At 38.6% G+C, this 21,226-nt stretch overlaps 2 protein-coding genes across 2 annotated transcripts in view; both read left to right on the top strand.

Annotated features, from left to right (window-relative positions):
- LOC306977669 (intermembrane lipid transfer protein VPS13A-like) overlaps positions 1 to 21,226 on the top strand; it is a gene marked incomplete at both ends in the record, with an annotated part of 217,487 nt that overhangs the window by 92,423 nt on the left and 103,838 nt on the right. The window lies entirely within an intron of this gene.
- The window catches only part of LOC306977350 (MLX-interacting protein-like), a gene marked incomplete at its 5' end in the record, with an annotated part of 50,481 nt that overhangs the window by 13,017 nt on the left and 16,238 nt on the right, over positions 1 to 21,226 (top strand). The window contains 6 exons of the mRNA XM_079575653.1: positions 10,005 to 10,090; positions 10,158 to 10,244; positions 10,310 to 10,351; positions 11,630 to 11,873; positions 16,280 to 16,369; positions 16,495 to 16,589. Of these exons, the coding sequence (XP_079431779.1) occupies positions 10,005 to 10,090; positions 10,158 to 10,244; positions 10,310 to 10,351; positions 11,630 to 11,873; positions 16,280 to 16,369; positions 16,495 to 16,589 (644 nt within the window). The remainder of the gene's footprint in view (positions 1 to 10,004; positions 10,091 to 10,157; positions 10,245 to 10,309; positions 10,352 to 11,629; positions 11,874 to 16,279; positions 16,370 to 16,494; positions 16,590 to 21,226) is intronic.

The following is a 21,226-nucleotide window of genomic DNA, read 5'->3' as shown; positions in this document are numbered from 1 at the left end:
TTGACAAATGTGACAAAATGTGACAAAGAAAATGACAAAAAAAATGCCCCCAAAAAAAAAAGACAAAAATGTGATAAAAAAATTTCAAAAAATGGACCAAAAATTACCAAAAACAAAAAAAAATATGGGAAAAAAATCTGATAACGTGAGGAAAAAGATCTCTCGGTTCAGGCGGGAGTTAAGAGGTTAATGCAGGCTAACTGATACCATAGACATGCACTAGCCTTGAATTAGCCTAGCATCACGAAACTCTTCAAATATAAGAACTGCATGAATTACAAAAAAAAATATCTCCAGAAATCAACAACACTCTGGATAACTAGGAAATGAGGCCCTATGTCAAAAATCCTGAAATATCCCTTTAAGACTAAATTCACATGACTTTCTCCAAAATCCCAGCAGAGCAAACTTCAGTGACTTCATGTGAAACTTCATACGAACAGCTTTGCCATTTAGCTTGGGTTTGATTTTCTTATATACAGAGTGCTTTAATATTAAATGTATTGTCATCTAATTGCTGTAGATAAACTGACTCGTGCGCTGTAGCGGCAGCTCCCGTCTCTGTTTCCGCTCAGCCCCAAAATAAACACGACCGCAGGGCCTGGACCTTTAGTTTATTTTATTTATTTGACAGGGACATGTACAGGAGCATTAATCAGCATGAAAAGATGCTTTGTACCAGACTTTCCCTCTGCAGTCCCCGAGACAGACAAATACAAAACACTACAAAAAGCATAAAAAATACAGTTCACAATATTTACAGACAGTATTTACATTTATATACAATTTTTTTTAAAAAGTACATTATTAAAAGGAAAACGTGTTCCTCTATAGTCTATACCCACCCCTACCCTTGTCAGATGTCAAATTTAGTTGTTGCTGTTGTTGTTTTCTTTAATGCTGACATGTTTGATTTCCCAGAAAATGTTGTTTCACACTCGGGCAAAATCGTTTAAAGTTTTTGCATAATTTTAGTGCAGTTGGAAGTTTGTTCCATTCAGAGATAGTTTTAAAAGAAAATGCTGATTGTCCTAATGCTGTTTTTCGTTTTGGTTCATTGGCCTCTGACTGTTGACCTTGTTGTTCTGACTCTGATCAGATGTTCATTGGACAAACTTTTTTAGTGGTGGAGGAGCCACATTATTAACAATCTTGAATAGTAATTTTAGATTGGCTGATTTAACCATATATTCAAAATTGAGCATTTTATATTTGGTCAATATTTGACAGTGATGATACCGTCGCGATTTCCTATCTAGAATCCTAAGTGCTTGTTTATAAAGAGATTCTAAAGGTTTAATTGTGGATTTTTTGGCTTGTGACCAGCATGATACACCATAGAGTAAGTGAGGTAATATCATTGCATTGAAGTACGTTTTAGCTCCTTGTATTGTCAATGAATTTCTTATAGATTTAAATGTAAACAGATTATATTTTATTGCAGTGGCGGCTGGTGATGTGAAAACTAGGGGGGACTGTTGCCTCTACCTACCTATTATTTATTTTTTAGAAGATACTTATAATAAACATTGATTTTAACTTAAAAAAGAAAGTCATCTTTGGGGCATTTAATATTATTATTTTATGTAGAATATATTCAAAACTTATATAAATCATTTCTGACTAAAGTGTAACGATAGTCACTATACCTACATATTTGTGTTGTGCACCACTGATTTGTGTTTGCACCAACAGAACCAGAACAAAGGCAGGAGGTGTTTCCTCTTTGATTTCATGTACAGTTTTAGTCCCAGACCTGCTGTGATTTCATTATGAGCCTCAGAGCCACAGGTTTAAACCCGTATAAACCGTCAGACAAATGATCCGCTCAGCAATAATGTGCAGCTCACGTTTAGAAGAGAGTCCTCCTCCTCCTGTAGCACCTGGAGCTCCACCTCTGTTTCCCTCAGTGAATGAATGACCTTCCCCTCTCCTGTCGTAGCTCCTCCTCACGGTCCTGAATCTTCTCTCCATCAAAAGTCCACGTCCTGGGACATAACTGTCCAAGTCAGCGAGTGTTGTCCCAAAGTGTGAAATAAACAAGCAGCAGCTAAAGCAGACGGGCTAGTTAGCATCGTCATGCTACCAGGAAAGTCCGTTTAGACGTGACTTCTGACGGAAGAAAGTTGTCCCAAGTCCATTAGTTTGACTAAATCCTTTCACCTCCTCTCAGGAAACAACACAAAGCTTCTCCGGTCTCTCAAATGAGAAGTTTTTCCTCCGATCGTCCGTGAGCTCAGAGCTGCTCCAACAACGAGCTCCTCGCGTTTGTTTACAGGAGACGCTTCCTCGTCTTTCACCTGTTAAATCTCCGATGGGCGCTCGGCCTCAGCGCCCATCGGAGATTTATCATTGCGCGTCTCTGATTGGTTGAATTAATGATATACAGTGACGTTTTTATACCATGGTAGAGCGCCATTGGTTAGATGCTTGGGGCGCTGTTCCTCGCCGCCCCGAGCACAAAACTACACATTTATGAGACTGTGTTACAGCGGTTACAGCACAAGATGAACCAGGCAGACAAAATGACACGCTCCTTCACCTCCACTCCCCCTCCCTCCAGTGTATAAAAGACCTGTATATAAGAAAGTTAGGATTTTGCTAAGCTTAAAACTTTTTATTTTATTTGCAAAATTGATAGGAGGGGCGGCGCCCCACCGCCCATAATGGACCAGCCGCCACTGTTTTATTGTATGGCAGACCTTTTTGATGTGTTTCTTAAAGCTTAGTTTCGAGTCTAAAATGATGCCAAGGTATCTGAACTCATTGACATTATCATTTTCTTTTCCTTTTACTGTAATTAAGGGGTTCGTTTTTTTGTTTGGTTTTGTTGAGAAGAACATTGCCGCAGTTTTACTCACATTCAGTGTTAGACAGGAATCATTCAACCATACAGAAATTTTGTCCATTGCCACAGATAGCTTGGTTGCCACTTGTTCATGTGCCCGACCTGCCGCTCGGGCCCGGAGCAAAGCACCTTACTCTGCCCCGCCCACTCACGGATCAGCACTTCCTTTGTCCTGACTCTTCTGGTCGAACACGAAGCCTGTTCATTAAGCTGCGAACGTGGGAAAATGTTCACCAGAAAATGTGATGTTTAGTCGATTGATTTGTGTAAAATGTCCGATGTTCGTTTGCACCAACATGTCGACACTGCCCCGTTTCTCAGCTTTGTAACACCTTTCTGAGTGAAAGTGCAGGATTTTAGAGGCAGTTGTGCTGAACAGGTCTGAGCTCATTCTACACATTAGGACATGGCTGGAACATGTAGGGGGAGGAAAACCTGCCCCCTGCTGGCCAGCCCTCACACCTGCACAAGCAAACTGAGCAGCGCGGCCTGATGACATTGTTATGACAAATTTGGTTAAAGTTAAAGCAGTACTAAGTAACGTGTTTACCTTAATAAATCCTCTCCGTAGTCCCTGTGGGGGTAATACAAGTGTTTATGGGCTGATTGGAGGGTCTTTCATCTCCCCCTGGTGTCTCTGACCAGAAAACCATGTTTGCAACTTGACTGCCACCGGTCCGGAGAAAGCAATACACACTAATGAAATCACGAAGAAGAAGCTAACAGGCTAACGGGCAAAGCTAACTGCGGGCTAGCGTCACTTTAAACAGTATTTACAGCCAAGTTTGAGTGAAAAAAAATATTTCCTTTGGATTGGATGCACAGTTAACCCTCTCTCCCTTCGCCTTTCCTGTCTGCGTAGCATTTACTCTCCAAGACAATTAATAAGTAAAAAAATCGTAACTTGCTACGACACCTGCAGTTGCGCTTATGGCCTCTAGGGGGAAGAGTTGCTTAGTACTGCTTTAAGCCAGGTAACTAAGTTAACGCCATGCGGGCCTGGCTCCCTGCTGGGTGACCAGACTGGTTTCTTCCTGTATCCCAGACGAAAGATAGGCCAAGGTGGGCCATCCTCTGAAGCATTACAAAAGATCCTGGGCAAGGTCGTTTCGCACCTAAAAGACAATAGGGCCCACATGGCCCATCTCCCCAACATGACAAAGGCCTCCTCCTGCCTCCAAACGCCACCGTGATGCATTACCATGTAAAGCACCTTCTTGGTTGCCTGCAGTGACATCCCCAACTGTATTACCATTTCTATGTGCTTCTGTGCTTCCCTTTGTTGTGTATGACCCCTGTCCTGCTGCTCTGTCTTTGGTGCTCAACTTTATAAGGTGATGCGAAAGCTGACTCGGGCAGAGCTTACCATGACCCCGCGTTATGTGTAACCCTCTCCGCATGCGTAATAAACTTCACATGTTGACTAGACTAGAGATTGAGCTTCAATCAATGCTTCTCAAGTACTTTGGAACTCATAAACAGGGAAAATAAATTGTGCTATATTCTTGGGGATTTTAATATTAATTTGTTCAAAAAGGAAACACATTCTGCTACAGATGAATTTTTAAATCATCTACATTCAAACTATTTTTTTCCTTCAATTACCAAACCAACAAGAGTGACAGGAAATTCTGCAACACTGATAGATAATATACTTTTTAACACATTAAACCATGAGACAAAGTCTGGAATATTATGTACAGATATTTCTGATCATTTCCCAATATTCCAAATGGTTGCATTAGGCAACGGTTATATGCTTAATAAAGAGCCAGTTACCGGTTTCCGAGCATATAATACTGCTAACAAAATCAAATTCAAACAATTAGTGGAAAATCTCTCCTTTGAAAAAGTTTTTAGGGAAAATGATCCTAACTCAGCATATCAGATATTCATGCAAAAAATCAATGATGTTTTTGAGGGGTCCTTTCCAATTATAAAACCTCATGGGGGTAAAGTAAAAAAACAAAATCAATGGTTTACAAGTGAACTCCTAAAATCTTCACGCATTAAAAATAAGCTGTATAAAAAGTATCTTTCCTCCCCTTCCCCATTAAATTTAGCTACATATAAGTTGTATAAAAATCAATACACTCATCTTCTTAGGATAACAAAGAAAAAATACTTTAGTGATCACTTTCAAAAATCAGTGAACAATATTAAAGGTACGTGGAAAACAATAAATGAACTACTTCAAAGAAAAAGAGCTCCTTTAAACTATCCTTCAACTTTTAGAGATGGAAGTAGTACCTTTCATAATCCTTTAGATATTGCATGTAAGTTCAATAATTATTTCTCAAATGTTGGTGCTACTCTGGCTAAGAGAATTCGCCCCACAAATATCAATCCACTAGACTACATTAAAGGGACATTTTCTTCTTTTAGTGACTTTGAACCGCCTAATTCTAGTGAGGTTCAGGAAATCATTGCAGGCCTAAAAACATCTGCCCCTGGCCATGATGGAATAAGTGCTTCTATTATTAAAGATGTTGCATCTACTATTTCTGAACCCCTTTCTTATATTTTTGCATTATCTATGAAAACTGGCATTGTACCTTATGAATTAAAAATAGCTAAAGTTGTACCTTTGTATAAAAATGGTGAAAATGCATCCTTCTCAAATTATCGTCCTATTTCCATATTGCCATGTTTTTCAAAAATCTTGGAAAAGCTTGTTTATCGAAGACTTCATCTACACTTAATTAAGAACAATATATTATATAATTATCAGTTCGGATTTCGCAAATATCATTCATCACACATGGCCCTTATTGAACTAGTGGATAGAATTCATAGGGCTTTGGATAAAAAGGAATTTGCAATTGGTGTATTTTTAGATCTATCTAAAGCTTTCGACACCGTAAACCACGATATTCTGCTTCAAAAACTGCATAAATACGGATTCAGGGACAATGTCTATATCTGGCTGTATAGTTATTTAACTAACAGAGAACAGTATGTCTGCATGAAAAACTATGAATCTAAAAGGAATTCCGTGGAGTATGGTGTACCACAAGGTTCAATTTTGGGACCATTGTTATTTATTATCTATATTAATGATTTTGCTTCTGTTTCTACGACCACCTTTCCAGTTCTTTTTGCTGATGATACCAATCTATTTATTTCTGACAGGGATTTAAAGGCTCTGATTAAACATTTAAATCATGATCTTCAAAATTATTCAGAATGGTTCAGAGCGAATAAATTGTCATTAAATGTTAATAAATCTAATTTTATGTTGTTTGCTGGTAATAAAACATATGATAAAGATCAAATTAAAATCTATATTAATAATGAAGAAATAAACAGTGTGTCATCGACATGTTTTTTAGGAGTTCAGATTGACGATAAACTGTGCTGGAAGGAACAGGTCGAAAAAGTTTGCAAAAAGATAACTAAGTCTATTGGAATCATAAGTAAAATTAGAAACCTAGTAAATCGTAAATGTCTGTTAACACTTTACTACAGTCTTGTTTATCCCTATTTAAATTATGGTAATATTGTTTGGGGAAATACTTTCACCACTTACCTAAACAAAATTTTCATTCTACAAAAGAAGTTTGTCCGTATAGCTACTCTTTCCAAACCTGATGCTCCAAGTGCACCTTTGTTTTTTGAAATGAAACTCTTGAACATTTTTGATATAAATACTTTAATGACTTGTACCTTTGTATTTAGATCACTGTATGATAAGGACTGGCCTTCGTATATAAAACATTATTTTATGCATAACCATCAGGTTCACTGTTATTCAACAAGGCAGGCTGTAAAACGGCACCTTCATCTGCCGTTATATAAAACATCTCGTGATCAACGGTCAATTAGATATGATGGAGTTAAAGTCTGGAACAGACATATCCATCTTCTGGATTCCTCCACCTCATTATACATGTATAAAAACAAACTAAAACAAAAATTAATGGCTGAGTATTTGTCTTGAGTACAGAGCAGAGACTCATAAAGGAAATGATTGTATGAGTATTTTATATTTGACACGTTGTATTTGTATTTGACTCTGTATTTTTGTACTATGTAGTGACTTTGTGTGGTTGTATGTACTGCCGCAGCTGATTCTTATTTAATTGTTTACTTGGGAGTGGTGTTGTTATAAGCCTAATGGCTTCTACCTCTCCCATGCACATGCTATTATTATTATTCATTATTTTGTTGTATACTCATACATCCGAATGGATGCTTTTTGTGTTCTTTTTGACTAGTTGTGCTAAAGTGCTAAATACTAAATAAATAGACAAAACTTCTCTTAAAGGAATAGGCCACCGTTTTTACATACTGAGATATGCTCTTACCTCACTTTAGCCGAGTTAATATTTCCCCGTCTGGTCTTTGTCCGTGCGCTCTGTCACGCAAACGGAGCACATACGCAGCCTCTCCCACATGTCATATAGCTCCAAAAAAGCTCACGATAGAAGCTACCAAGCTCTTCCACGTGTTCCCTATTTAAATAAAGTTACCTGAAGTGTTTTCATGCGAAGTTAATTTACACCGAAATGTAGCATGTCGATTTTATAAGCAGATAAAAAGGGGAACTATATTGTGAGGCGTAATGATACGAGGAGCAAAGCGTCCGCGCAGTAACTCCTAAAGACTTCCCCGCTCACTTCCGTCAATAACCTTTAGGAGTTACTGTGCGGACGTTTTGCTCCTCGTATCATTACGCCTCACAATATAGTTCCCCTTTTTATCTGCTTATAAAATCGACATGCTACATTTCGGTGTAAATTAACTTCGCATGAAAACACTTCAGGTAACTTTATTTAAATAGGGAACACGTGGAAGAGCTTGGTAGCTTCTATCGTGAGCTTTTTTGGAGCTATGTGACATGTGGGAGAGGCTGCGTATGTGCTACGTTTGCGTGACAGAGCGCACGGACAAAGACCAGACGGGGATATATTAACTCGGCTAAAGTGAGGTAAGAACATATCTCAGTATGTAAAAACGGTGGCCTATTCCTTTAAGCTTTATTAAGTAAAAAAATCCACAACAACATCATCACACAGCGCTGTTTGTTTTTATGTCAGACAAAAGCATGAGCCACGGCACGTGAAAAGCGAAGGGAAAATAATCCCAGCGCCTTGAAATAACGCACGTCTGCTTTGCAAAAAATCGATCATGCTAATTTTGTAATCGTTTACTGTTGTAGTCGAAATCGTAATCAAATTTCGATTAATTACACAGCCCTAAATTTCAACATTTTTAAACTCCCTATAGTCCCTTTAGCTTCTCAAGAGGGGGAACCTCAGAATCGATATGATCACGCCCTGAGCCTGTGCTTTCAATGCGTATATTTCAATTTATGCATCAGATTAAACGTTAAAAAAACAAAGCCATTGAGAGCGATTTTTTTTCCCATCACATTCAAGCAGACTTTTCTAGGTAATGTTGTTTTTGTTGAAGGAATGATACATGGATTCTAAAGGAATAATATTCAATTCAATTTCAATTCAACTTCATTACGGACTCGAGGTCCAAAGAGACAGAGTGACATCACTTCTTATCACATCTTAAAAAGACACTAAACCAGGGCCTCCACCTCCTCGACTGAGAGCGAATACTTACAACTTATTCAAACACCATATAAAACGGTACATAAGCTCCCGCAGTTGTGGCTTTAAGCGTGTTTATTCCAGCAGTGACAAACATCTCATTTAGGGATGCACCGATACCACTTTTTCTAAAACCGATACGAGTACGAGTACTTTGATTTAAGTACTCGCTGATACCGAATACCGATACGAGTACAAGGCATTTTCTTCAACATTGTTACTTTTCTCACAGCAGATTGGTTTGTAGTTAGTTAATTTACTCATTTACATTTCCTTAAGTAAAGTAGGCGACACATTTAAGAGCAGTTATATTAGAATTGTGCTGATGCCATTTATTTATTTATTTTATTTTCGTTCAATATAATTTATTTTTATGTCTCTGTCCATCATAGACAGAAAAGTCCATGTCCAAAAGCTCCCAATGCCTGAGCTTTATTCATTTATGTATTTTTATGTAACAATAGTATTGAGATGTTACTTAAATGGTCTCTTTTCGTCTTTACTTCAGCTCTGTGTGGATTTTCTTGTGTGTTTGTAGTAACTTAGCGAGAAGCTACAGCGTTTTCATTGTTCTGCTGCAGCTCATTTTGGCTCAATATAAACATGCTGCATCTCTTTTATTTGGATTTTCTGAGGACCTTTTAGTCGCTGGGTTAGTTTTTCAGATGAATAAACCCCTGGGCATAAAACGGCGCAGAATGGCCCAAACTGTTAGCCGTGAGTTAGCAACGTTAGCCTGTCTGTTGTAAACACTGCAGACGCTGCAACAACATTAAGCTCTGGTTAAATCCAGCTCAGACTCTGGTTTAGAGAGCGCAGTCTGTAATAAAGTCAGCTCTATGTGGATTATTGTATTTACACTAAACTATTCTCCAGTTTGTTGCTTCTTCTCTCCTCAGCTGAGAGCTGCGCCTCGTAGCTGCGCCTCGTAGCTGCGCCTCGTAGCTGCGCTGGCCGCACGTCAAATGGTATCGGTTTCTGGTATCGGGACCTCATGAATGAGTACGAGTATGAGTACAAGCCTGTGGTATCGGCCCGATACCCGATACTGGTATCGGTATCGGTGCATCCCTAGTCTCACTCACACTGGTCCATCTCGGCCTCCTGAGAAGCTCACGCAGAGCGTCATAATAGGCCGCCTGCAGCCTTTGCAAAGCTCCTTTTTTATAGTTCGACCAAAGGCTGTAAACAGACCTGTAATACAAGGCAGCGAAATGTAAAGAGGAAAGTAATGTGAAGGCTGCCATAAAGAGCAGCGCTGTCAGTGCTCTGAGTCGACCTCTTTCTTTGATAAGCGACGCCCTCTCACCAGCGGCTAAAGCTGTGAGATATGTGATATGCAAGATAAGAGTTTGGAGTTGCTCTGTCCTTGGAAGATCTGGCCCCAAAGCCATTTGGTCTGAGACACAGTTGGCCACGAAACACGTTCAGAGATGTTCCACCAATGATCTGTTTGCAGATATGGCTTTAATTGTTGATGTTTCTGTTTGTATTCAGCCCTGTCGTCTCCTCCACGGTTTAAGCTCTAGAATGTTCTGACCTTCCTGAACGCAGCCACAGCTTTGTTTAAGAGGAGTGTTTTCTTTGCACAGATGTGGAGAAGAGGCAGAACCCCGTGTGCCACTTTGTGACTCCCCTGGACGGGAACATAGAGCTGGACGTCCATCGCCCCGCAGAGGTATGGTGTGTTTAACGAGCCGGGTTTGGCTCCTCGGCTGAACACGTCTGCTCCGTGTGTCCTGCAGGCCATCACCGAGGGCCGATGCTGGAAGCGACGAATAGAAATAGTCATTCGAGAGTATCACAAATGGAGGACGTATTTTAAGAAAAGGGTAAGCATTTATATGACTGTGTTTTATTACTTATTGTTGAATCTGACCTCGATTTTGCATTTTAGTTACAACAGCACAAGGATGACGACCTCTCAAGTTTACTCAAGGTAAATGAACGTGTCCCACAGTTACTAAAGTCATTCACTAACCCACAGCTCTCCACCTACAACACTGATATTAAAGGAGACTTACTAACTGGGAGATATTGGCTTTTAACAATATTCATATGCTGCTTCCATCCCAAAAGAAATAAGCTTGGAGTTGTATTCAGTTACAGGTTAATGGACCTGTGGTCGGCAAAGTGGACTTTTTCACTGCTTTTACTTTGTTATACGTCATATTTTAAGGGTTATTGGATATATAGTTAGTGTTATAAGGTGTGTTATATGGTGTTATAAGTGATTTGCCTCAGGTGCTCTGTGGAGCGGGTCACACTGTTTTTAAAGAGGGGGTATTATGCTTTTTTCAATCACACAGCACCAGTCTATATCACACTACAATGATGAGCAAACCTTCTGTTGGTCTGTAAATGCAGTAAATTGAGAATAACTGCCTTGTATAAAATTGCTCTCTCAAAATGGCTGTAGTGAATGTCTTGAAATAGGCCTCTGTAATGGAACAACAATAAAAAAAGAGAATAACTACATAATATATGGCCTAATTGGGTGTATAGACAGTGTTTCTACCTTTTTTTCTCCCATTTAACTCTAATAATGTTTAAAGTACTCTCTGATTTGTGTAATAATGTTACTCAAAGTCATCTTGAGGGCCAGAGGTGCTGTGCTGGAGGGCCGGATTTGGCCCCCGGGCCTGACGTTGCCTACCCCTGACATAGGGCCTCATTTCCTAGTGTTGCTGATTTATGGATCTATTTTTTTTTGTATTTCATGCAGTTCTTATATTTGAAGAGTTTCGTGGCGCTAGGCTAATGTAAGGCTAGTTCATATCTATGGTATCAGCTAGCCTGCATTAAAAACAGTGTGACCCGCTCCACAGAGCACCTGAGGCAAATCACTTATAACACCAGACTAACCATATAAATGTCTGTGTTTATATAGAATCATGTTTGGAATATAACTGACCTGCATCACATGAATGATCGCATTTTGAGGGACTATTTTCTAGCAGATCACTCCGCCGCCGCGTAGCTTATACAACCACGAAGCTGATGCTGCTCAAATATAAGTTATTTTAAATGCAAAATGGTTAAAATGACTCTATGGACTCAGACATTTATATGGTTAGATACTTTTTGATCCATCTTTAATGTGTGCATGGCATCTGGAGATGTTGTGCTGCCCATTGGCCTGGACTCACCCCTGCATGTGTTTGTGTCTGTGTGTGTGTCTGTGTGTGTGTGTGTGTGTGTCGTTGCACCATGGTAGGACCCAGAGGAGCAGTTGTGTCTGTTCGGGGAAGTGTCTCCAGACATGCTTCGTTTGCCCCTTTACCAGGATGAAGACATGGTCATGCGGCGCGTCCCCCGGAGGAGCCTGGAGAGCGCCCCCGCCCCCATGGAGATGGACCCGCTGTTCGACATGGACGTGCTCATGTCCGAGTTCAGCGACACGCTCTTCTCTACGCTGGCCTCACACCAGCACATCGCCTGGCCCAACCCCCGCGAGATCGGTGAGAGGAGGGGCTGTCCTGTGACGGGGGGGGGGGCGTCATCTTATATGTTCTGGTTTTATGAAGGATTGTGCATTCATGTTTAGTTCAGTTCATTATTAGGATCCCCATTAGCTTTACAGCCAGCTCGTCTTCCTGAGGTCTTTGTTAAAAGTATACATATAAAATACATTATAAAAAGAAAATACAACAAGTCCAATGTAAACTTGACATCATTCTCCATCCTCAAAGATAATCAACACCCAGTGATGAACCTGAACACGCTCTGTGAACAAAAGTTCATGAGTGTTACTGCCTGATGAACGAAACCATGAACACGTTCTCTGTGAACGGCATTCCCGTTCTATTTACGTTCGTTCAATATGGTGCCAGATTTCTTTTATCTGTGATTTAAGACCGCGGATCAGTGAATGTAATTATAAACCCTCGCCGCGCCGTCAGTTTACCAGCGGTTCTAAACTCTGGCGGGTCCACGGTGTAGCTCGCGCTCGCTCCGCTCCGCCCCCACGCCAACGGCCCGACTGTGTCCAGTCCTGTGGCGGTGTCTCTGCTGTTTATGGCCCTGGCACAGGCCCTGGCACAGGCCCTGGCACAGGCACTGGCACACGGGTAACCTGCGGGTCCGCACGGTGCCGCAGCAGCCACAGTGTGAGGTTACGAAGCGAGTTTCCCTTGTGTAACGTCTGTCGCTCCAAACTCTGCTCTGCGGTGCCACTGATTTACATAAAGCCACAATGTGGAGTTTTTTAACTACAAATTAGCTCCTTATTACATTAGGATTTCACATGATTAATTTACCAAATTAACACAAATGCAATTGAATATTTGTAGCTTCATTTTCCACTAAGAATTTACCAATTAAACTCAAAAACAATTATTATAATAATATTATGAACTAGAAATGCAATGGCTGCGCCATTGCGATTGACTGCGGAAATGCGGGAAGCGAATGCAGAAATTGCATAAACTCTTCAAATTGCATAATCAAATTTGCATAAACTGGTAAAATGCATAAAGTGGTCAAATGCATGAATGGGTTAATTTGCATAAATTATGTAAATTGCATAAACGCTTTAAAATGCATTAACTGGTTAAATCCCATAAAGTGGTTAATTTGCATAAATTGTTAATATTGCATACACATTCATATTCCATAAACTGGTCAAACAGTTGAAATGGCCTCAGTGCTTGATTGGCAGAAGCTGCACAAATGGCTGAAAGGCCTGGAGTCTCCCCATTGGCTGGATTCCCCCCATACACACCAATGCAAAAATTTCAAACTCCCGTTTAAAAAAACTGGAAATCTGCAGAAGGACAATTTTTTCTCAAAACCCACAAGTTGCATAAGCTGAACATGCACAAAGTGCAGAAATTGCATAAAATGCAGAAAAAAGTGCAGAAAAGCATGGATTTGCGGCAGCCCCATTATAAGTCAATGGGAAAAATCTCCGACATTTTGGCCGATTGCGGAAAAAACGTAAGTTGCAGAAGTCCCAAAAGTAATAGCACCTTCTCCTCAACATGCGGAACGTTTTGATGCATAACTTGCATAAATTGCACAAAGCATGAAGCTGCTGAAAGCTCTAGAAAATCGGGAAAAAGATGGAAGAGGAATAATAATAAAGAACATGAAAACCAATAATTGACTGCGGAAGAATTCCGCAGTCAATCAAATATGATTAGCAAAGATATCCAAAATCCACTCCTAACACAGTGACATGACAGAGCTGCATCACACTAAGTGAAGAGCCCATAATATGTTTGACTCATTTCTCCAGCTCTCCCAAGGTTGGCAAAAATGCATCTCAAAATACATCAGACTGTTGCTTTAAGATATGGAATATAATATACTTCTCACCCTTTTCACTGATTCACCTGATCTGTTTTCATGCCTGAATAACAGCTCGCAGCAAAAAACTCAAAAAAAAGGACTATGAACTAGTTCATTTTTGGAACTATGAACGAACTATTAACTATAAACAATAATGAACTATGAACGAACTAGTTTATATTGACATTTGTGAACTGAACTTTGAACTAGTTCATGTAGAAAATGAACTTTCCCAACACTGTCAACACCAATGTAGTTCTTCAATTGTCAAACAGATGTTCAAATCCAATATTGACTTTACTGATGAGAAAATGTCCTTACTATGACTTACTCCCTCCTTAACCGAGCACATTTTCTCCAGTTTGCCTTTACCCAGATCGAAAAGCTGATGCACGACAGAATCGTCCGCTGATCATTTTCAACAATTTTCTGATTTTTTGACGCCGTCCCTGATAAGCCAATAAAAATGTTTTGCCGATAATTGGCCCCATAATTATAAGCTCAAATTAAAATGAATCTGCAGCTCCAGCAGCTCCACCGTCCCGCTCCTCCTGCAGCCGGAGCTGAAACACACAGAGTATTACAGTATTTCTCTCTGTGAGGGAAGAGGTTTTTACTTTTTACATCAAAGTCACTTCAACATTTTCACTGCAACAAAAAAAGGAAAAGACGAGGAGTTTGCGAAGCGCGGAGAGAGCGGGTCCTAAACCGATGTTTAATCTTCGTATTCCTGTTAAAATAAAGACGACAGCCCAGCGATCGAAGCTGTGAACGAGAGAAGTTTTACATGGATGAAATGAGCCGCACAGCTCGTGTTTTCTGCCACACGACGTGGTAATGTCTTGCTCTGGTGCGATCGTATCGTATCGTGTTATTAATCAAACTTGAATCTGTCTCAGGCACGGATTTGGCATCACTTATGTCAGAGAGAGAGGATGTCTGGACTCAGCTACGATACTGGAATATAGACAGTATTTCACTAATGATTCCTGAGTGTAAAAAGTAAAACTCATTATTTGATCTATATTTATTCACTTGTGTATTTATTGATAGAGTTCATACATTTTGGGCATAACTGTGAGCTGTTACATTGATTTATGGTAATTATCGGGTCAAACTGGCATTATCGTGCATCACTAACCAAAATAGTGACAAAAACGAGACTTGAATGAGGCTGAAAAAGTCACAAAAAATGACAAAAAAGTCACAAAAGAGAAACAGAAAAAGGCAATGGAAAAAGTGACCAAAAGACAATGAAAAAGTGAAGAAAAAATGTACAGTGGTCACCTTTGTCACGTTTTTGTTGCCTTTTTGTAACTTTTTTGAATGCTTTTTTCGGAGCACCTTGTTGCCTTTACATCCTCATTTACTCATTTAAGATTTGGGTAATGCCTGGACACCTGGATAATAACTGTTGTGCGTGTGCAGGGGGGGTTAACAGGTTAATGGGAAATATCACGTATATCAGGAGCGATGTACATTCAGCAGACGCACATCTGTCATAACGTGGTATCAAATTACTGGTTCTCACACATTTCACACCAAGTCCCACCTCATAAAACACAGTATTTGACTTTCCAAATCCCACCTTGTAAAAATGTGTCACTTCATGCACAGCCTCGTGTCATTTTTTGGTCACATTTTTGTCACATTTTTGTCATTTTTTGTCATTTTTTGTCATTTTTTGGTCATTTTTTGGTCAATTTTTTATCACATTTTTGTCATTTATTTGTCACATTTTTGTCACATTTTTATCACATTTTTGCCACTTTTTCATCAATTTTTCGTCACTTATTTTGGCACATTTCCATCATTGTTTTCTTCTCAGTTTTGTTGCTATTTTCACAGCTTTTTTCCAGAAGCTTTTGGACTGGGGTAAAGCCAAACTGGAGAAAATGTGCTCGGTTCCGGTGGGAGTTAAGGGGTTAATATCAGTCACTTCATGCACAGCCATTTTTTTTTTAATCACATTTATGTCAAATTTTTTGTCATTTTTTGGTCCATTTTTTGTAATTTTTTGGTCAAATTTTTATCACATTTTTGTCACATTTTTGTCGTTTTTTGTCATTTTTTGTCACATTTCTGTCATTTTTTGTCATATTTTTCTCATTTGTCACATTTTTGTCATATTTTTGTCATTTTTTTTGTCCATTTTTTTTTATCACATTTTTGTCACATTTTTGTCATTTTTTTTGTCCATTTTTTGTCACATTTCTGTCATTTTTCTGTCATTTTTTGGTCAATTTTTGGTCATTTTTTTTATTTGTCACATTTTTGTCATTTTTTGTCACATTTTTATCACATTTTTGCCACTTTTTCATCAATTTTTCGTCACTTATTTTGGCACATTTCCATCATTGTTTTCTTCTCAGTTTTGTTGCTATTTTCACAGCTTTTTTCCAGAAGCTTTTGGACTGGGGTAAAGCCAAACTGGAGAAAATGTGCTAAGGGGTTAATATCAGTCACTTCATGCACAGCCTCGTGAGATATCTGCGCCGTGAAGGAGAAAAGCGACTCTAAATGTGACTGTTTATCATTTATCATTCATCTCATAATCATCTTTCTCCTCCCACAGCTCACGCGGGCAACGCCGACATGATCCAGCCGGGCCTCATCCCCCTGCAGCCGAACCTGGGCTTCATGGAGACCTTCGACCCCCTCCAAGGTGACCGTCCCCCCCCTCTCTCCCGTAGAGGGCGCTGTAGTGCCGCACCGGAGCTCACGCCTCTGCTAACCCCGAGGTCGTGCGGTCCCACTAACCTGACGCTAACATAGACACTCTTGTTCCAGACTTATTTCACAGCCTCCGCCCGCCCGCCTACCCCTCCGCCCCCCCCACCGCCTCATCCGTCCCCTCTCTGCCCAGCAGCATCTCCCCGTCACAGGTAAACACTCTGTCCCACACGAGGCTGAGGGGGGGTTAATGTAGAGACACATCATTAACATCACGTCTAAAAGTATTAATCTTTAACTGTAGAATAGAATCCCAGTGTACGGGGGGGGAGGGTTATTGATTTACTGAAGCTGCGCTGGAGTCCACTCTTCAGAGAGAAGCTGGAGGAATTGCTGGGTTGCAGGTTCTAGAATGTGATGTCACTGGACCCAGCAGGGGGGGGCAGGAGTCAGTTTTTCCTATTAACAGATTAGATTTTCACAGTCGTAGCTATAAACAAAATGTATGGATTAGAAAAATTATTAACCTCTTAACTCCCGCCTGAACCGAGAGGATCTTTTTCCTCACGTCATCAGATTTTTTTTCCATCATTTTTTTGTTGGGTATTCAACTCATTTTATTGTCATTTTTTGTCACATTTTTGTCAATTTCTTTGTCATTTTTTGGTCAATTTTTTGGTCAATTTTTTGTCACATTTTTGTCATTTATTTGTCACATTTTTGTCATTTTTGTCACATTTTTGTCACATTTTTGTCACATTTTTGTCATTTTTTTGTCATTTTTTTGTCTTTTTTTGGTCACATTTTTGTCATTTTTTGATCACATTTTTATCACATTTTTGTCACATTTTTGTCACATTTCTGTCATTTTTTGTCACATTTTTGTCATTTTTTGTCAATTTTTTGTCATTTTTTTGTCATTTTTTTGTCAATTTTTTATCACATTTTTGTCAATTTTTTTGTCAATTTTTTTGTCATTTTTTTATAACATTTTTACCACATTTTTGACATTTTTTTGTCATTTTTTGTCACATTTCTGTCATTTTTTTGGTCATTTTTTATCACATTTTTGTCATTTTTTTTATAACATTTTTATCACATTTTTGACATTTTTTTTGTCATTTTTTGTCACATTTCTGTCACTTTTTTGTCATTTTTTCGTCAATTTTTGTCAATTTCTTGTGACATTTTTGAGACATTTTTGCCACTTTTTCATCAATTTTTCGTCACTTATTTTGGCACATTTCCATCATTGTTTTTCGTCTCAGTTTTGTTGCTATTTTCACAGCTTTTTTCCAGAAGCTTTTGGACTGGGGTAAAAAGCCAAACTGGAGAAAATGTGCTCGGTTCCGGTGGGAGTTAAGGGGTTAATATCAGTCACTGGTCCATGATCTCTCTGTACAAGACCAAAAATTTCCTCAAAGACAAAATAATGTTTCCTCTATATAACAGTATAGGCCTTTAGAACGCTGTGATGTCACCAGAAACCCCCTCAATCTAACGGCGTTTATCATGAGATCCTAAAGTTTACGGACATAAACTAAAGGGTGCTGAGTACCCAGGGCCCAGAGCAGGTTAGGGGCCCTCAAAAATACTGCAAAAAGCGTTCTGTATTGTACTTTCTAAGTTTCCTCATAATTGATACTATAAGAACTGAACAACCGGGCTGAAATACAATGGTTCTACACCAGGGGCGGACTGGCCATATGTCCATTCTGGAAGAGCACAGAAGGGCCACCAGTCCCGCCTCAACCGAGCTTTACCCAAATCTAAAGGCTAAAAAGAAAAGCATCAAAATAGCGAGAAAAAGAGGATGAAAAGTCAACAAAAACATGAGAAAAACACGGACAAAAAATGACGGAAAAAAATCATTAATAAAACGACAAAAATATGACAAAAATGTGGCGACGTGACGAAAAGTTTCCATCACTTTTGTAGGTCTTAGCTTTCAAATGAGGTGTTTACATTGTTGCTCTCCAGTCGAGAAGCTTTTAGATTTGGGTAAAGCCCAGTATAAAAAAAACATGAATCTAAAAGGAAATCCGTGGAGTATGGTGCACCACAAGGGTCAATTTTGGGACCATTATTATTTATTATTTATATTAATGATTTTGCTTCTGTTTCTACGACCACCTTTCCCGTTCTTTTTGCTGATGATACCTAGGGCTGCTCGATTATTGAAAAAATAATAATCACGATTATTTTAGTCATAATTGAAATCACGATTATTCAAACGATTATTTGTTGCCTTTAAAAAAAATCCATCAAAAAAGTGACAAAAAAACATCAAAAAAATGACAAAAAAACATTAAAAAAATAACAAAAAAACATTAAAAAAATAACAAAAATCCATCAAAAAAATGACAAAAAAAACATCAAAAAAATGACAAAAATCCATCAAAAAAGTGACAAAAATCCAGCAAAAAAAGACAAAAATCCATCAAAAAAATGACAAAAAAACATTAAAAAAAAGACAAAAATCCAGCAAAAAAAAGTGACAAAAATCCAGCAAAAAAGTGACAAAAATCCAGCAAAAAAAGACAAAAATCCATCAAAAAAATGACAAAAAAACATTAAAAAAAAGACAAAAATCCAGCAAAAAAAAGTGACAAAAATCCAGCAAAAAAAAGTGACAAAAATCCAGCAAAAAAGACAAAAATCCAGCAAAAAATTGACAAAAATCCAGCAAAAAAAGACAAAAATTAAAAATTAGAAAAAAAAAACGTGAAAAATAAATTATTATTTTTTTTTTTTTGAAAAAAATAATTTAAAAAAATGGAAAAAAATATATATAATCGATTTTTTGCGATTATGCTAATTTTGTAATCGTTTATTGTTGTAATCGAAATCGTAATCGAATTTCGATTAATTGCACAGCCCTAATGATACCAATAAAAAAAATAATAATAAAAAGCCGAACTGGGGAAAATGCACTCGTTAATGTTAAGGGTAAGAGGTTGAAATATGTATTTGTGGAAGTGCACAGTTACACTAATTTGGGCCAGGCTGGTCAGAGTCCAGGGCTGTTTTTCAGTCCCAGTCCGCCCCTGTTCTACACAGAATTTTGCACAAACAATAATGATGGATAATATCTCAGGGCCCTGACACTAGGGCTGTGCAATTAATCGAAATTCGATTACGATATTATTATAATTTTTTTTTTCTATTTTTTTTTTTTGTTTAATTTTTTGGTTTTTGTAATTTTTTGGATGGATTTTTGTCTTTTTTCTGCTGGATTTTTGTCTTTTTTTTGCTGGATTTTTGTCTTTTTTTTATGGATTTTTGTCACTTTTTTTGATGGATTTTTGTAATTTTTTTGATGGATTTTTGTAATTTTTTTGATGGATTTTTGTCTTTTTTCTGCTGGATTTTTGTCTTTTTTTTATGGATTTTTGTAATTTTTTTGATGGATTTTTGTCTTTTTTCTGCTGGATTTTTGTCTTTTTTTTGATGGATTTTTGTCACTTTTTTTGATGGATTTTTGTAATTTTTTTGATGGATTTTTGTCTTTTTTCTGCTGGATTTTTGTCTTTTTTTGCTGGATTTTTGTCACTTTTTTGCTGGATTTTTGTCACTTTTTTGCTGGATTTTTATCACTTTTTTGCTGGATTTTTGTCACTTTTTTTGATGGATTTTTTTAAAGGCAACAAATAATCGTTTGAATAATCGTGATTTCAATTATGACAAAAATAATCGTGATTATTATTTTTTCAATAATCGAGCAGCCCTACCTGACACCCCTTTTAAAAATGTGCCAAATGGTTCAGCCCACACACCGCGTTCAGCACCGCAGTGACATGACGGCCACCAAGATAGTTTGTACCCAGGGCCCAGAGTTTGGTGCTGCGCCCCTGCTGCCCGGTATAAAAGCAACAGAAAAGTCACGAGTCCTGCCTGAAGCTTAGTCTGGAGTCTGTGTCCAGGGTTGCCAGATTCTCAAAGCCAGCATATCGTACCAAGCTATAATATGGCTCATCTCATCACCTCCCATAACTACAACACAGGCTCTCGCTCTGTCTCATTTATCACATCACGCACACGTATGACATGAGCCGCTGGATTCGGTTTGATCAGATTTAGGAAAAATAATCAGCTAATAATAAAGAAGCAAATGACCACGTCTGACTGCAGCCGCGGCAGGAGGATGATGTGATAGAAGGAGCTGTGGAGCTGATCCAGGGTCAGTCTCTCCTTCTGTTACACCTACATGAACACAGAGGCTCAGTCTGACTCCAGATCAGAGCGAGACCAAAGCTCTGCTGAGGGGACAGAGCATGGTTAGTGCTAGATCGTATGCTCCGGAGGGACGGTCTGCTGTGATTTTGTATAGATCTATGAGTTGGTTTGTCTAAAAATACAAATAATCCTAATCCTAATCCTTAAGGTTAACCCCTTAACTCCCACCTGAACCGAGCACATTTTCTCCAGTTTGGCTTTACCCCAGTCCAAAAGCTTCTGGAAAAAAGCTGTGAAAATAGCAACAAAACTGAGACGAAAACAATGATGGAAATGTGACAAAAAAGTGACGAAAAATTGATGAAAAAGTGGCAAAAATGTCACAAAAAATTGATAAATAAATGACAAAAAAATTGATGAAAAAATGTCAAAAATGTGACAAAAAATGGATTCAAAATTGACGAAAAAATGACAAAAATGTGACAAAAAAATGACAAAAATGAGTTGAACACCCAACAAAAAATGTTGGAACAAAAATCTGATGACGTGAGGAAAAACATCCTCTCGGTTCAGGCGGGAGTTAAGAGGTTAACCATTTCCCTGGCCCTAACCTTAATTTGTGTCATGATATCTCACGTTTTCCCAGCAGACTGTCCCTCCGGGGCAGACGATC

The sequence above is a fragment of the Gobius niger genome, assembly GCF_951799975.1.
Source record: "Gobius niger genome assembly, chromosome: 1".
NCBI classification, from domain to species: Eukaryota; Metazoa; Chordata; class Actinopteri; order Gobiiformes; family Gobiidae; genus Gobius; species Gobius niger.
The sequence above is the reverse complement of the archived record's forward strand: the minus strand, read 5'-3'. Positions and strand labels throughout refer to the sequence as shown.